The sequence below is a fragment of the Chenopodium album genome, chromosome 26, assembly GCF_948465745.1.
Source record: "Chenopodium album chromosome 26, dcCheAlbu1.1, whole genome shotgun sequence".
Lineage (NCBI taxonomy): Eukaryota > Viridiplantae > Streptophyta > Magnoliopsida > Caryophyllales > Amaranthaceae > Chenopodium > Chenopodium album.
The window spans coordinates 29174640-29192561 of NC_137859.1; the positions used below are offsets into that span (position 1 = coordinate 29174640).

Consider the following 17922-nt stretch of genomic DNA (forward strand, 5'->3'; position numbering starts at 1 on the left):
GAATCCGGGGGCAGTTTTTCCCTCCCTCCTTGCAATATCTCTACTCTCCAGTGTCCACTTTCTCACTCCTCCGTGTCACTTTTCGGCGGTCTGAAGCGTTTTTCAGTTTCGAACATTCGCTCACCATTTATCCGTCATTTCCTAAGACAATCCTTCTCTCTCCTCTTTCTCTCTCTACCAGATTCTCCATTTTTTCTCTCAGCCGACCATGAATGAGGTCAGCTTTCTCATACTTTTGCTCTACTTTACTTTTACTTCTGCTGTTCTTTATTAATTTGTATTAATGATTTTAGTTTTGTTCAATTATTTTTTTCAAGTTTTGCTAATTTTTGTTGTTGTTCTTCAGCATTTTAATTTTCTATACTTTGAAGTAATTTATCGATTGTTTTGCTTTTGTGTATTTAATTTTTTCGATTTTTGTTGCTGTTTACGGAGTATTTATTGTATTTTTAATTGATTTTGTTGTTATTTGTTCAAATTTCGTTGTTAGTTGTGTTGCGAATTTGCGATTTAATGCTTGAGACTGTAGTTTATCTACTGTTTGGACTGAATTATTCGATTTTGAGCGCTTGATTTATCATGCATGAGATTTTTGTTCACAATTGTGTAGTTTAAATTGTCTTTTTTAAGTCAATTTTAATTGAGAGGTATGATAAACTTGTGATTAAATTGCTTAACGTGTTATTGAAGTAAGTGCTGCCGGATTTAAGTTGAATATTTTCTGGTACTTGTATAGTTCAACATAGTCCAAAGAGTCACTCTATTAGGGAAATTTAATTGAGTGCTTGAGTCACTATAATAGGGAAATTTGGTGACTATTTCGACTTTCAAACATAAACTTTTTCACATGGATTCGATTACACTTGTTCATTTTGCATGCTTGTCCAAGTGCTCGGTTCGGTTCGTAAAAAGTATCGTGTGTTTTTCACTTTTTTGCTAAAATCGAAGTGTTTAAGTGTCTTATTAGACTGTCAAGCATCTAACTCAAGTGCTTAAGGTGAAATAGGAGTGTTTGTTAGCATTTGACAGTTTTTTTTTTGTTGTGAACTTGTGAGTTTAGTTTCTATATGTTGCCTTTTAGTTGGGCCGCCTATGTCTTTTTAAAAAATGTTTTTGATGATAATGATGTCTCAGCAGTTGTAATTTAGACTCATGTTGAGAGGCATTTTATCAAAGGAATGATATTGTGCAAGGTTGTGTTGGAAAATGAATAAATGGTAATTGTCAGTACTAGAAATTGAAACTTCTTAAATTACTAATCCAATATTTGTGATATACGGGATTATGTAGTATTCAAGTAATTTTTTTAGATATAGAGTTTTGTGAGTCTAGGACTACTACCTACAGCTTATGCAAACAAGATCTATCAGAAAAATTAAAATAAAATAAAATTATAAACAAGGTTGACAATTAAATACCAATTATCCCTCTCTTTCCTCCTGTCCTCCCATTGATTTACTTATTTACTTGACACATTAGTGGTCAACTCTAGCTGTATTCAATTATGTACTACTCGGACCATACTTCATATCTTTATCAAGAATAAGAATGCCAGAAAAGGCTGGGAGGTTCAACCGTTCAAGGACATTTTAACAGTGTAACTGAGTTGTTTAGAGAAGTTGCAGATAGAGAAATGTTGAAGAAAAAGAAAGTGTTAGGGAGACAGGGATTTGAAAACTGATTTGAATAATTAGGTATGACAGTGGTATTTGGGATTATATATTTGTCAGGCTTTTTTTAAATGATCTTGATTCAGTCTAAGTAAATCTTTTCAATCTCTTATGTGCTAACAAATGTTAATAATGTTTGGGTTTACTCAATAAGTCAATATTTATGCTTGGAACCAAAACCAGGTTGCTAGACATATTATACTTCTTAAAATGGTACTGCATGTTTCCGTATATACTGTGGGTTTCCTGGACATTTACTTTATAGACATTATGAAATTCAATACTTTTTGCTTAGCAATATTTGAATTATAGTCCACTTTGAGGTCTCTTGTGCAGTGCTTGAAGGTAATATGTGTAACTTATTGGTTAGAAAAAAGGTGATGTTATTTATCTGAATGCACAGTTATAACACTGCACCAGAAACGCAATCAGTGTTAGGATATATGCATATCTTTGGATCAAATTATGTTGTTTAAATGTGGCCTAGCAAACATTGAGTTGTTATGGTTAATTTATATATTATATATGGATATGGTAACCCTTGATGATGTTGATATTTGTGGAGTGATGATTTGAAAGCTGGTTTCCTCTTGATGTGAATTACAAGAGCTCCCTTCATTCCATGGTGTCTTATAATAAGTATATGAATATTATGGTCAATTGGTCTATTATGAAAAGCGATGTTTGATTAATTGATGTTTTCGACTGTTTTGGTTGGTGGTTTAACTATATAACAAGAATTTAACCATAAGGGACCTTAATTCAGAGTCGATATTACCACCTCCAATTATTTTGTTCTACTTCACATCGACATGTAGATAAATTTTTTTTGGGAAAAGTTGAGTAAGTGTAATGAGTAAACAGGTGGTTGGGTCTGAGATTGTGGATTTAGAGAGAGGATTTTCCAATAATGGAATAAAGAACAGACAATCTCTTGATTGTAAATTTGGCATAATGTAGTAAATTGTCACCATTTCAATGAATATTTATGTCTATTTGTTGTTTACTAGAGCACCAAGATGTCAAAAGGCAGTCCCAATAATTGTGGAAATATCAGCCAACAACAAATGAATGAGTGTATATTTATCTGGATTATTTGTCTTATTTGAGTGTTCAGTTTGTCACCTCTTGCCACCAACTTTTTTCGTTCCAGGTTAAGAAAGATGAACAATATATATCTGACTTAGCATATGGAAGCTCTGATGCTAGACATATGTGGGCTGAACCTAAAGAAGATCAAGCCTCTGCACTGTATTTTGATGCAAACTTTGAGGATGCATTCAAAATTGATGATATATCTTCAGTATTTCATTATGAACTACTTGCTGAAAATGGTAAGGGACTCAGCTTATTTCTTATCATCTCCAATTTCTGAAATATTTCAGTTTGTTGCTTATACTGTATAACATATCTTATTAAGTCTAATTTTTTATGAGTTGTATGAATAAAAGCATCTGAGAGCTGTGCTAATCTAGGATCAGTCCATAATGGTTATCTCTGTTGTCTGTTCACAATTTTACTTTTAATAGCCATGATATTCCTGATGTGGTTATTCTACAGCATTCTAACTTGTATTATTTCATGTATTTCTGAAGGTGGGCTGAATTCCTATATGACTGAAGAAGGGAAAGGCGAAATATTATGCAGTGTATGTAGCTCCTTTTTTTCCTCCCTCTTTTTTTCTTTGTGCATGTGAAAAACAGTTATAATCAACTTCCATGCTAGGGTTGCATGCTTGCATTTATTTTAAAATAATTCCTAGCATCAAGTACGAGTATATAACAACACTGCATTGTGATCTTTTGTTAACTCTGTGGTTCATTGTTCATGTTGTTGGCATTCCTTTTTGAGCTAGTTTGACTTAGCAATTTTCTTCTTTTGATTACTTTTTTTATTTAATTTTTTTTGGCAATGTCTCTCTCAGCTGACCCTCAGTCTCTCTTTTACTTATTGTTAAAATGTTTATGTGATTCTTTTTGTGTGTGAGGTTTTTTATTTTTTTTATTTTTTTTTTTGGGTGTGTATTCTTTGTTTTGTGTGTGTGTTTTTTTTTCCCCATATCATTCTTCTCTGTCTGTTATCCTTTCTGATCATGTGATTTGTTGTTTACATCCTTTGCACGTTGCATATTTGATTTGTTTGTTGTACAGACTGCTTTCACATTACAAGTTCAGAGTTTGTTCTTGTCTGTTGCTATATGGTGCTTATATGTTGCATAAAATTTCATTTCTTTAGAGCTAAAAACCACCTTTTTTGTTTGTTTGTTTGTTTGTTTGTTTGTATTTCTCTTGATATGGCATTTCTGGCTTTGTTTTCGTTGTCAAATTATTATTTTGTTTGTATCTTGAATGGTTTGCTAAAGGAAGTGCACTTGTAGGATTTTGATGGAATTTTGCATGAGGATAAATTAACCAACCTACCTCTTGCTGTTAGTATCTCACATGCATCGGAAGATCACTATTTGGGTATGTTTTTGATGGATTTTATAATTGGGTTGAAAATATAGATTTAGATCACTAAAGATTTCCATTTTTATGTTTTTAGATGTTGATTTTGATAAAAAGGTTCCTGATCTGGATTGTAAATTCTATGATGAGTTAAGTGTCGGTAACTTGAGATCTGAGATTCACTCTCCAGAAACTAGCAATGAAGAAGTTGGGGTATCTGAATCATCCATACTAGTGCCTCGATGTTTCAATGATCAGTTTGGAAAAACTGCTAATGAAATGCATGGTGACTTGGGGAGCAAATGTAGGTATCAGATACCGGTGGAGGATAATATGGGTTTAAAATGTTCTCTCATTAGTGATGTTGAAGATGTTCAGGAAACTAATGATGATCGAAATACTTTGGAGATTGAAAGTTCCTTCAATGACAACAGAAATAACACACATATTTCTTTCCCTTATGTTAAACCGCCATACATTTCCATATATACACATGATGAAGCTGGCCCAGCAAGTCAATGCACAGATGTGGATGACCCGTCAACTGACAGTTGTGCTGAAACTAAAATAACCCGAGCTAGACAAAGAAGGTTATGCAGACCTCCACAGAGGTATCTAGATGGAACTTCATCTTTGAAGTTAAGGCTTCATAATGCTAAGAAACATCCTAGCAGCTTATTAGAAGATAAAGATCTTGGAGTTAAGTCTCTGAAGAAGCACAGTAGAAGAGCATTGGAAGTTAAAGCGTCAAAGACCTGGGCAAGTGATATGGTATAAACATATTTATTCTGTCCATTTCTGTCTATTTATGTGTACCCACTTTGCCTTCCATTGAATTTATTCAGCTTCTAAGATAAAGTTATCTTGAATGGAGCTCATTTGGTCCAATGTTTGCACCTGATGTTGCTAAAATTGTTTTGCAAAATAAGGGATTTCTTAAATCTTGTCAGTATGTAACTGAGGGATCAGATCATCAATGACTGTTTAATTGCTGAACAGTGGACTAATGGAGTCCTAAAGTATCAAAAATGGCTAGCCAAACTGAGGATTGTTTTTGGTGGTTGTTATTGCTCTAAAATTTACTGTGTGATGAATTTTTTCTTTTACTCATTGGTGAGGGTATATATGCGTACCACAGCAGTTCAGTTTGAATCTTGATTTCGATATATGGGCAGTTGGAAGCTTATTAAAGTCCCTCCCCCCCTTTTTTGTTTTTGTTTTTGTTTTTTGTGATCCATGTTGTTTGCAGGCTTATTGCTGTTAGTAATTAACAAGACATGCTTTTTGCAGGAATTAGATTCAGATGAGGAATATGAGCCTGTTGAGTCTAGCTTCAATGGCAGAAAGTTAAAAAGGAATGACAGAAGGAAGAGTTGCCAGCCCTGGACTTTGGATGAGGTAGTAGCATTGGTTGATGGAATGTCTCAGTTTGGTCAAGGGCAATGGACTGCTGTAAAGAAAACCTTCTTTGTATCTTCTCGTCGTACAGCTACTGATATCAGGGTAATTTATAGTGCTTGATCGTGCTGTTTCCATTTTGCATCTTTTTTTATGACTTTTTTTTTTTTTTTTTTTTTTTTTTTTTTTTTTTTTCTGTGCAAACAACCAAGCTTGGAAATAATCTGCCTGTGGTGGTCTTTGCAGGATAAGTGGCGAAACCTTGTAAAGACTAATTGTAGAAGCTCAAAGGGGAAAAAGGTTTGGTTTAACATGCTTCTTGCCGTCATATTCATTTTGACCTGCACATCAAATGACTTATTTGGACTGCTGTATACAATCACATTTCATGAGTTATCTTTATCTGATTCTGATCATTAATAACTAATATTGTTGAAATGAAATCCTTTTCTTTCATCATATTTTGATCTATGGCTTGCATACAATAATCTTGATGGGTAGAACACTTTTACATAATGCTAACTATGTGGGTTGTTCATCATTCACCTTCTGACTAACATAAACCATCATCCACCTTATCATCACATGCCCTTTTGATTACATACACTATCTTTGTTTTCTGTGTTTGAAATTGAAAAATTAAATATTTTTTTATTAGTTTGTCAGAACAAGATCTAGTATCCTGTCTGTCCATATAGTTTATGTTGCTTAAAAAAGCTTATTGACTTTAATCAAGAGTGGGTTTAGATTAACTTGGCGCCCTTTGTTTTTTCTGAGAGATATCTTTGTATTATTTGTGGTAAAGATTTGTGAATGATTATGTGTATGTGTACGCGTACGCGTATGTGTATGTGTACGCGTATGTGTATGTGTATGTGTATATGTATGCGTATGTGTATGTCTTCATTGTTGTCTGGATAAGATTTAATACAAGTAGTTTGGGACTCTAAAGCTTCCCGAAGAGTTTTACATTTACTTCATAATAAACAGCTATAATGATATTAACCATAAGCATAATTACATATGTCAAGGAAGGGACCTGAACTTAAAGAGACCAGAACTGAATTAACGCATCACCAAGTTATCTTTGAAATAGTAAAGTACGGTGTATTATAACATAAAAAAAAAATTTGACCACTTTTAGCCTTGGGCCCTAGGCCGGCACATCTCTTACCTATGCGGGAGAGGAGAGGAAGGGGTGGTGATGGACTAGTGGGGGTGGGGAGGGGGGGGGGGAGGAGATATATAGAAGTGAAAGGATGGGGGTCTGGGTCTGTGGTACAGGGCTATGTGGTTGGTGGGTGGTGCTAGTGCAAGTTGTTGGTGAAGGTGGTCATGGTCAGGTGGTGGTGAAGGGGAAGAGAGAGAATGAGGTGGTGGCAAAAGTGGTTTTTCATATTAATTTTAATTATCAAAGCTAAAAAATAAATTTTTTAATATCAAAAGTTTAAACCAATTAGAAAGTGCTTTGCATAGGTGACCGACTATAAAGGGTTGTTTATCGGTTGGAAATGTTAAAAGTGGATTGGTGTCAATGGTTGGATTACAAATTGCTTAAAGGTATAGATTATTAAAATCAGTTTTTCCATTTCTTAAGGAATTTTCTAATTAGATTGCTTGATAATGATGAGTGCTTAGTAATGTATTTTGCTTGTGTTATTGAACAACAATTTCTTAATTTTGTTAATAAATAAAAAGAAGAAAAGGAGAAACTTTTGAAAATAAGGAAATTTAAGAAACTCCTTTTAAAAAAGCTATTTTATTTTTTATTTTTTATTTTTTTTTGTGAAAACATCAAATTTTGTTTTTTTGACTCAACTTATATCCGACACTATAAGCATTTGTAATGAACGCTCCATTTTATTTTGCTCGATGACCCATTCTCTTTCTCTCTTTGTTTCCATCCTTATTCGAATTAAACAACACCTTGAATTCTGTTACGAAATATTTCTCCTTTTTTTTTAATTGCACCATTTGCATTTTTTCAATATTTACCTTGCTCTTTGACTACAATAAGTCTTGTATGCGGCGGGCTTACATTTATTTATTGTAAGACAGTCAATTTGAGGGTAGCTTCAACAATTTTACGGTAAGGGTAGCTTATAATGAGTTTAATTTTATTTTAATGCGTGATTTGCTAATTTTTAATGGATACATACTATGAAGGCTAATATAATTAATCTAATGCAAGTATTTGTTGTAGAGTAAAATCTATGTTACAAAAATAGTTACTTTATTTTATTTTATTTTTTATTTTATTATTATTATTATTATTATTATTATTTTGAAACATGAAAATGGTAACTTTTATAGTATGTATATAAGGGTAACTTTAAATGTTTTTAGGGTAACTTTAACCCGTCTTACAATAACGTAATGAAAGTCCGCCTTAATGAAGATTTTGTGCTTTGACTATATTTTGTATTTTTTATGTTAGAAAAATAGTCATGTGAGATTTATTAGATTTTTTTTCAATGTATTTTTTCCAATATATCATATTTTTAACTGCATTACCTGGAACCGAATCAAGGATATTATCGCCATAGGTTTTACAGTGTCAAGTTGAAACTCTAAGCGGTGTAACTAAAATAATAGTGGAAGTATATTATATTAGTAGAGTGGGCTTATTCATTATGCTTGTGGTCTTAGGCTTTAATGTAATTGTGAATCAATACATGGCAAGCACTTATGCCCTCAGACCCTTATTTTTGGAAAAATTGGTAAAAATAATCCCAATTTTTACTCGTTTGCCCAAAATCATCCCAACTTTTTTTTAATAATCGCTCATAATGGTCGCAAGTGACCGGTAACCTGTTAAAGAGTTTTTATTTATTTATTTAATTATTTAATTTTATTATTAATACTGTTTTAAAGAATGGGCAAAAGTTGGATTATTTTTACCAATTTTTCCTTTATTTTATAACCATCATCAACGTTCATGTTCTTTATTAGCACTGTTTTAATGGGCGGTGAAGCTGTGAAGGTAAGCTTGATCCTAGTTCTCCCTTATCTGTTAATTCTAGAGACCAACCTGGATACTTGATTTCTCATGTCAATCTTGAGGGTGAAAATTTTGTAGTGTATATCCTCAATTGACAAATTCCATTACTTCTTGATGGTGCACTTGAGCAAGTTCACTTCAATAATCACCTTCTTAAGCTACAAATTTGTCACCTCTTTTTGGCATTTTTATCCAATCACTCCCATAGTTTAAACCTTTTTTGTGCAGGATCTTTAGGCAATTCACATTTGATGAATTGCCATGTAGGATATTGACGAGGGGAAAAACTAGGTCGTTGACTAATCCTTCCTAAGCCAAACAAAATTTATAATCACTTAACAAACCTAAATACAAGTATAGATCTAAGTCAAGGGTCGAACCACTAGGAAGGGTTATATTCAAGTGCTCTCAATGTGCGCCTAAGATAGGTTGAAGTATAGGGTATAGAAGGTAACACTAACCAACTACCAAAATGAAGAATCAAACAAATAAAGCACTAGGGAATGATAATCAACAAGTGATTATGACAATTGTAGCAACTCGAGAACAACATGCAAATCAATGGTTGCGAAGACTAATGGTAAGAAACATCAAAAGAGCTCGACAAGGTATCTCCTAGAGGTCTAACTAGCGTCCACTACGAAAGACTCTTACTAGGAACGTTACTAACCAAGCTCAATCGACAAATGCGAGCTTCAAATCATTGGTCCGTATCAAAGGAGACTCACAATGCAATCTAGCATAATTCTTAAGGCCTAATCGAATTACACACATGCACAATTTCCATTAATCACTTTAATCTCAACAATTAATCAACAAGCAAAATCAAACAATCATACAAGTTTCACCCAATCCTTAGTGATGCGGTGTCGAAACGCACACAAATTAATAATAATTACCCTAAGACTACTAACTTGTAATTAGTGGAAGTAGGGGTCGATCCCACGAAGAATGTGCTTGCAAATAACTAAGAATAAGATCCAAAACACTTAAGTAAGACTCAAAACAACGAAGTAAATGATTGGGGGGGTGTTTAAGGATAATGCTCAACTAACAACTATGAACTTAAACTAACAAGAGCAAGAACAGATAAGGAACTTGAGATACTCAGCAACTATATATAGAAATCCACCATGCAAATGTATAATCACGGACATAATACTTAACCCTTTAGAATAGCTTGACTTATGGAACAAGTTCCTCTGTTTTCCCTTATTAATGGTTAGATCCCGTACGACTTGCACTAACCCTAACCAACAGATAACCCCTATACTACGACTTGATGACAGCATTGAGAACTAGGAAAACATCAAGCCAAGACAACCACAGCACTCCGGAACTTACGTGATTTGGCCTCGATCAAGAATTACTTTTCAATTAATAGAGTGGAACATCCTCCTCTACAATTGTTCGCTACTCAATTAATATTCCTAAGCAATTACGGACTTAGTTGTATTAATTAGCAAAAGAAATCAGACCCAAACATATAGTTGTACACCTACTTATAAGAAATCATCATTCGTATGAATAAAACAATAATTCAAGAATACTCCAAAGCATTAATCATTAAAATCAACAATACTCGTCTCAAAGTACTTAATACATGGCTTCAAACTAATAGTTACTGAGCATAACAAGCTAAGGACTCATAATACAAAGATAAGAAAAGAAAACGAAACAAGAACCCATTAAGTTCCTCAGATTCGGATCTGAGTTAGGCAACTCCGAATTCCTCCGTTGCAATGTATCGCGAACTGTGACCAACGACTCCAAACCCTAGAAGGGTTTTAGAGTGAAGCCTCCCTTCTCTCTCGTCTCTTCAATCCAGTCCCCCCGTTTTCTCTAAAATGTCGTGGCTTTAAACAGGCTAAAAGATAATTGGGAATTTTTCAAAGATAAGGAAAGTAATAAGATAAGATTGTGAAAATATATCTTTTTCCATATCTTAACCAATTGATAAGATCTTCTCTTCATTCATATATATCTTTTCCAACTGCTGTAGATCTTGTAAATTATTCCCCAAGACTTCCCAAATTCGTGGATTCAATGAACCTAGACTAACAAAACGTGCTCAGCAATCTGTTTCATCTCCGTCAGTTTCTCAAGTTCCTCGGTTGGAACTTCCATTTGTGCTCCGCATTGGCTCCTTTATTTGGTTGATCTTTTTATCTTCTAAAACCACTCAATAACCTATTAAAACACACAAAAAGAGAAATAAGCCACAAAATATCAAAAACTAAAATAAAAACACTAAAATGCTTAAGGAACTTATCCAAAATCTAAGGAACGTATATATAAATAGTGTCAGAAATGACACTCATCACCTAGCCAAGCAACTATTCAAACATCATCATCTATCAACAAACAACTAAAGAAATCAAGAATCAACAATATAAGAGGAACAATTACTCTAATCAAAGATCAAACATCAAAATCAAACCAAACAAACATGAAATTATTCAAAGCAATAAAATGAGATAGAGTTAGAAATCCTCATTGATTGATTTGATGATCTTCAATACAATTGTCACCTTGGATCTTCAATCTCTCAAATCAACATTGAAATTCCTCACTTTCTCTCTCTAAATCTACTCCTAAACTAACCCTAAAACTAGAGAGAGAAACTCTCAACTAAGCTAAGAAATATGAATTCTAATCTTACAATTGTAATTCTAATTGTTCTTTCTCTAACCCAAAAATGGGTATTTATAATTACAAAGTTAAAAGAAAATAAAAGAGAAAAGAAAACAAAAGAAAAATAAAAGAAAAGGAAATGAAATCAAAAGTAAAATAAGAAAAGAAAAGAAACGGAAAAAGAAAACTAAAAATAAAAGAAAATTAAAAGAAAATCGAATCTAATTGAAGTCAGTGGACTTCGGTTTTGGCTGCTCTAAAAATGGGAATTGATCCCATGCTTCGCACATCATCAAAACATCACCAACGATCATCATAATCACCACAGTTTAACTTTTACACACCCCGGAATGCGCGGCCGTGATGAATGCGAGCGCGGCCGCGATGGATGAGGTTCAAATTGAGCTTTGTTTGCGTGAGGTGCGTTTGTAGCTGCTCATGGTGGCTTTGAGTGCGGTGGTGGTTGAGTTGATGCGACTGGAGCAGGGGTTGCGGTTGGAGATGAGTGGGCTGCCGGAAATTGCCATTGGTGTTGTGTGGTGGTTGCGGAGGTATAATTGCAGCTTTGGTGAATGCTGCGTGGGTGCGTTTGAAGTTGCGGTTTCCGGAGGAAAACAGGGGAAGGTGCAGCTGGCTGGAGGTGCATGTGGTGGTGGTTACAAGGGGCAGCAGCTCGGCGGGGTTAATTGAAGATAGCAGGGGTGGTGTTGGAGGTGAAGTGCAGCTGGAGTTGTTGTTGCTTCTCGTGAATTGGGGAACAGGGGAAGTGTTTGTTGAGTGGTTGAGAAGTTGGTGGGCATGAGCATCGTCCTCGTAGCGAGCTCGTGATGAACACTAAAGTATGCAGTCCCAAAACACTTCCATGGTGGGTTTAACACTACCCGGTTTGAGAGTGCGGCTTTGCAAGCGCAAAGAGTCGAACTTGGAACATCCACCTACAAATCACAATTAAAACCAAGGAGGAAATGAAGTAAAATGAACTCAAAATTTACAAGTAAAATTAAAAGAAATAAAATGAAAATGAAAAGAACACAAACATATAAAAATGAAAAGAAAATAAAGGAAAGAAAATGAAATGAAAATGAAAATAAAATAAAATAAAATAAAAACTAAATCTATAAAATCTATAATAAAGGAAAAGCAACTAAAACAACGAAAAGAGAACAAATAAAGGAGAAAATATTAGAAAAACCATAAAAAAAAAAAAAAAACAAAATAAGAGAGAATTTTGAGTCTCTGTACATGTGTCCAATTTCAGGACATAAAGCAACATGTCAAAGAATTTTGAGTTTTTGACGTGTGGGATACTTGGGTCACAAAGGTTTCTTTTCTCTTTCTTGCTGCTTGTTAACACAATTTAATCATTTCCTTTCTCTTCTTTATTTCCTTAAATTCCTTTACTCTCATCCCCCCCCCCCCCCACCCCCCACCCCCCACCCCTAAGTCCTTTATCTATTCCCAGAAACCCAACACTTTTACCTGACCACCTGAGTTCAGGTAACGTAGATTGTCGTCTTTATTAAAAGACAATTAGGATGTGTTTGTGGATAGTATTCAGGAAACGTACAGGAAATCAAAAGGTTCTTTTCCCTTTCTTGTTTTTTCTTAACACATAAGTCATTTCCTTTCTCTTCCTTATTCCCGTAAAGTCCTCTACTCTTATTCCCTGACACCCCCCCCCCCAAATAAAAAAAAGAAGAAATTCTCCATTCCCTTTCTTCTGAATTCCTACACTACCACCACCACCCATAACCTTTAAACTCCATCCACCACCACAACCACCCATAACTTTTAACTCCATCCACCATCATACTAACGCCGATCTGAACAGTCACCATGAAAACCCACCCACCCACTTACCACCATGAAACCTACCCACCAACCTAATATCCAATACCCACAAAAATCAACCCAAACACTACAAAAACCACCCGGCCTAACACCAAGAAAAAATCCAACCACCAAATCTACCAAAAACAACGAATGGGGAAAAAAAATCAACCACAAACTCGAATGAACATTCCAAATACATCTTCATATCATAAATGGTGGTTTTAGAGTGTCCAATTCGACCATAAAAATTCCATATCTGCAGTTGTAGAGTCGAATTTCACCACTAAAACCTAGGTGAATGGTTGAATGAGGTGGTGGTGGTGGTGAGGTAAGCTAATACGTCAGCAAGGAAGAGATGAAGAAAATGGTAAGAGGAGTCTAGGAGACACTCTGTGTTTGACGTTTGTATTGTGTGTAAACCATTTAACCCAAACAACCTACTCTATCAAAGGGATTACATACATTTCCTTCCCTATCCTTTCTTTTCTCAACCTAACGGCCCCTTATTGTTTTCAGTACTTATTGTTTGGTTTTAAATAGACCAATTTCTTTATGTCTTCATGATTTTCGTGTCACTACATCAACTTATGTTGTAAGCTCTTTCCTGTAATTGTGTGATCTACAGTATCATCATAACTTTGTGAATGATGAAGTATTCAGAGAATGTTCTACTCTGTTGTGTTAGAAGGTGCATAAACAATGTGTGATGGAGCTGCTTCCGATTGCTCAGAAATTCTCAGTTATGAGTATTGATGCTTTTCATTTTTAACATGCCTTTTTAGGATATTTTGTTAGGCCTGAGACGAGAGTCTTTTTCTTGTAGGATCCTGAAGGAGTATGTTACAGGATCTATTATAATGTTATTGTTTTGATATGGAGGATTATCAGATGATTTGGATGGGTCTGAAACCCCATTTTTAGTTCATTGTAGTGGACAGCCACTTGCAGCTTCTTTTGTCCATGTTCGTAACATTAACCCTCTGATTATGCTAAAAGTGTATTTATTACTCTTTAATTGCTGCTTCTGAATATTTCAGTAGAAAAATGACAAGATGGTATCTTAAAAGCACTTAGGCTTGCAAGGAGGATTTTGCTTACTTTTCTTGCTGCGGTTCTTAATGGAGAAGTGTTTTCCAGACATGGTTATGCATCAAGTGGAAAGACACTTGATCTAGCCAGTTTGTGAACATTATATATCATTTCATAGTTAACATTGTAGATTGTACACTTCAACTCTCATCAAGTATACTTGTGATAACCCTCACCATTTAGTAGATAGTTGTTTAATTTGGGAGAATAATGTTGATAATGCTGGATAAAGTGTTTTCTCATGCAATTTCATATCGTTCTCATTCTTGATTTTTCAATCATGCCTAAGCTCTGTGTATAAGACATTGACATACAAATGCTTTCTTACTATTTCATGTATCATTATGTCTTAAAAAGCCAAGTGGTAGGCAAATGCAACAAACTAGTGTTTCACAGAAATATGTTGTCTGTTTGTCACTTGTGAAATTATACTCACTTCATCTGTAAATTATTTTTCAGGATGATCAGAGGAATAATTCGCATGTGTTGCCAAATCCTGTAATAGAACGAGTAAGGGAACTTGCTAGTGCTCCTCCTGTTGAGAGGGGTAGATGTAGAGGTGGCCGAAAACTTTCAGCTTTAAAATGCCCTGATATGTCCCCTTCTTTGGCTGAGTGAGGCAGTTCTGTTAGTCATTACAGAAGCGGCATTTGTTGAGTAGTTAGAGGCAAAGATTTGTAATTGTTGAGATGATAAAAATCTTTTTAACCTGATACAATTGAATTCAGTGGTCTAAATTTCGACCCTTACTAGGCTGATTTATCGAGAATTCAATAGCTTTTTTGCATCAGAAAAAGGAACGGAAACCATACAGCATAAGTAACCCTTTAGTCATCTTCCGGCCATCTACAGAGGTGGTAGCTTCATTACTTGAGTTGCCATCATCTGCCAATTGTATGTCTCTAAACTTGTAAAGTCTTCCCTTAGAATGGAGATGTCTGGCCGTTGTTATCTTTTGACTTAAATGTCCAAATCTATGGTTGATTTCGGATGATGGTAACCAATTATTCTCATCTTGAGTGTCTGTTTATTCTTTTCCTTCATCTGTATGCATACTTGAGCTTCAAGAGTACTTGTTTTACATGTCTGTTCTTTATATTATTGAAGCAATCCCAGACTCCAAGCTATTGCTGCACTTTTTGGCACTGATGAGATTGATGCACTATACAATTGCAACATTGTCACTAGTTTGATAATGTACTACTGTACTGTATATATCTACGTAAGTATCGTGTTTTTTATGATTTTTGATTAATTAGTATTATTTTATTTATAAGTATCGATCTTCATATGTTTACACACACGTGTGACACATCGGTCATGTATAGGGTTAGTAGATAGTTTAGTAATGAGTATTGAGTAGTATGATCCTCAATAAGGTAGAGACCAATATGATTAGTTGAAAACTAAAAATCCAGAGTTTCATCAGATTTGGAACAAGTAAAATCACATATTAGTTTCTATAAATAGATTATGACAACTTTTGAGGAGCAGTTTCTAAGGAGAAGTTGAAAGCTAAATAAATTTGAATTAACCAACAATGAGCAAATACTAAGTCAAAAATGGCCTCTGAAGCTTCAGACTACGTAAAACCACCTAGAATAGTCTAGTCAAATGCCAAGAATTACGGCATTTTGTAATAAATTTAATTAAATCTTTACCATTTTTAAACGCAACACATATTTCTTCTGACCTTTTCTTAACACCATAAAACAAAATTAAATGTACATATTCTAAAGTTTAAAGGGAATGCAGCTATAAATATTGATAAGTTTGATTACATACAACCTCAACAATCAATAACCCAAATTTCTCAATATTTCATTATTACATTATTCAACTATGTCTTATATTCATATTATTTCCTTTCTCTTTTTATTACCATTTAGTTTCCTAATCCATAATACTAATACAGTTGTAGCGGTTGATCCACTCTACCATATATGTTCATCTACCGCCGGAAATTTCACTCCTAATTCCATTGAAGAGAAAAACGTTAATACATTAATGGGGCTTCTACCGAGAAATCTTTCTCCTTGGGGCTTTTCGCGTGCCATGACTCGTACATACCCGTCTATGTTCTTTGGAGTCGCTCAGTGCAGGGGAGACGTAAACTCCCTAGAGTGTAACAAATGTGTTGTTAATGCTAGTGTTGAAATTCGTAAGAGTTGTCTTTATAACAAAGGCGCGGTTATATGGTATGACAATTGTATGTTGAAGTATTTGGACCGAAGTTTCTTTGGCCAAATCGATAACAAAAATAAATTTTACTTGTTGAATGTTGCTAATGTAAGTAATGATCCTATTTTGTTTAACACAAAGGTTAAGGGATTATTGAGTAAGTTAGCGATCCAAGGTGCTAGCACTAGGAAACTTTACGCGATTGGTGAAGCAAAGCTTGATACATTTACAAATTTGTATGGATTAGCTCAGTGCAACCAAGATCTGTCGAACAAAGTTTGCAAGATATGCTTGGATCAAGCCATAAGTGAGCTACCAAATTGTTGCGATGGAAAACGCGGTGGGAGGGTCGTTAGTGGGAGTTGTAACGTGAGATATGAGATATACCCCTTCATCAATTCTTAGGATGTGTACAAGAAACTCTATTATGCACCTATGCATACTTGGAGTTGAGATTCATCGCGCCAAATCTTATGTTTGTACACATTATTTGTTCATTTTTGCTCATTGGTATAGTTTTAATTGACCAAAATAAGGATTGTGTTATCCTTGTGGAACATAGATGTGAATGTGAAGAGGATCAAAATAATTAGCCGGGTTAATCTTTCGAATTGTTTGACTTTGTTTTATTTTGCAAGTTAAAATGACATTGGATATATTTTAAGGGTTATTAATTAGCACTATTGTAATTTTTATGGGCTTATGGGTATATTAGGAGTGCTATAAGGGAGATATAGTACCTTGTTATTCATTAAAGATTAAGATCAATACAATCGAGTTTGTTTTACGTTTTAATAATTTTATGAAAATTTTAATTGAAATATGACTACCGTAATATTTTAATGATTATGCAGTTCATAATTTGTTTTCTCTTCAAGTAATAACCTATGTTTCTTTATTTTTAGGAAAAATTGCTCCCATTAATATGAACTTTGCCTTGTCCACCGAAAATAATCCCAACTTTCGTTTATTATCTATTGCACCCAACTTTAGGGGGTATTAATTTCTATTGCACCCAAATGACCTGCAACCGGTAAATCAGGTAAACATTTCTGATTTATTTATTTTGCACACGTGTCAACATGTAATTGGTTGAAAAAAAAGGAAAAAAAAAATTAAATACATAATTTAAAAAAAAAAATACCCAACAACCACCCTTAGCTTCTCCACCAGCCACCAGCACCAACATCACCAGCCTTCCTCTCTCCCTACCCCACGGTGTCGGCCGCACCCACATCCCCTCCCCCGACGCCGGCGCTGATCCCCTCTCCCGCGTATCGTCCCTTCCCTCGCTCTTCCTGATCGGACCAATAACCACCCTCCCCGAAACTCTCCTTGAAACCCTATCTCTCCCGCAAAAACCACCTAAAACCCATCCCCCACCCTCGAAAACCCTAATCGAACCTCCCTAGCCATTGCTAGGGGTTCAGTCAGGGTTTTTCGAGGGTGGGGGATAGATTTTCGGTGGTTTTGCGGTGGAAGGAGATTTTCGAGGGTGGGTGAAGGGAAGGGGTTTTCGTGGGTGGGGGAGAGGATTTCGGGGGTGGGGGAAGGGAAGGGGTGGGTTTCGAGGGAGGGGAGGGGTTTTCGGGGGTGGGCGGTGGTTTCCGGCAGCAGGGGAGGGGTTTTTCGGGGGTGGGGGTGATTTCCCGGCGGGGTGGGGGTGTGG

The 17922-nt window shown here is 35.1% G+C and overlaps 1 protein-coding gene and 1 pseudogene across 1 annotated transcript; both read left to right on the forward strand.

The window, feature by feature from the left end:
• On the forward strand, positions 1-15197 carry LOC145618169 (uncharacterized). Its single transcript, XM_081672957.1, has 8 exons — positions 1-217; positions 2824-3004; positions 3266-3318; positions 4048-4135; positions 4215-4888; positions 5408-5620; positions 5762-5815; positions 14532-15197. The coding sequence occupies exons 1-8, from the start codon at positions 209-211 to the stop codon at positions 14688-14690; spliced, it is 1431 nt and encodes a 476-aa protein (XP_081529083.1). The 5' UTR covers positions 1-208; the 3' UTR covers positions 14691-15197.
• A 689-nt stretch (positions 15198-15886) lies between these two features.
• On the forward strand, positions 15887-16658 carry LOC145618606 (antimicrobial ginkbilobin-2-like protein pseudogene; annotated as a pseudogene).
• Positions 16659-17922: the final 1264 nt, after the last annotated feature.

Coding starts and splice junctions, on each gene's coding strand:
- LOC145618169 (XM_081672957.1), top strand. Junction 4,889..5,407: donor AGACCTGGGCAAGTGATATG/GTATAAACATAT, acceptor TGCTTTTTGCAG/GAATTAGATTCAGATGAGGA. Junction 5,621..5,761: donor GTACAGCTACTGATATCAGG/GTAATTTATAGT, acceptor TGGTCTTTGCAG/GATAAGTGGCGAAACCTTGT.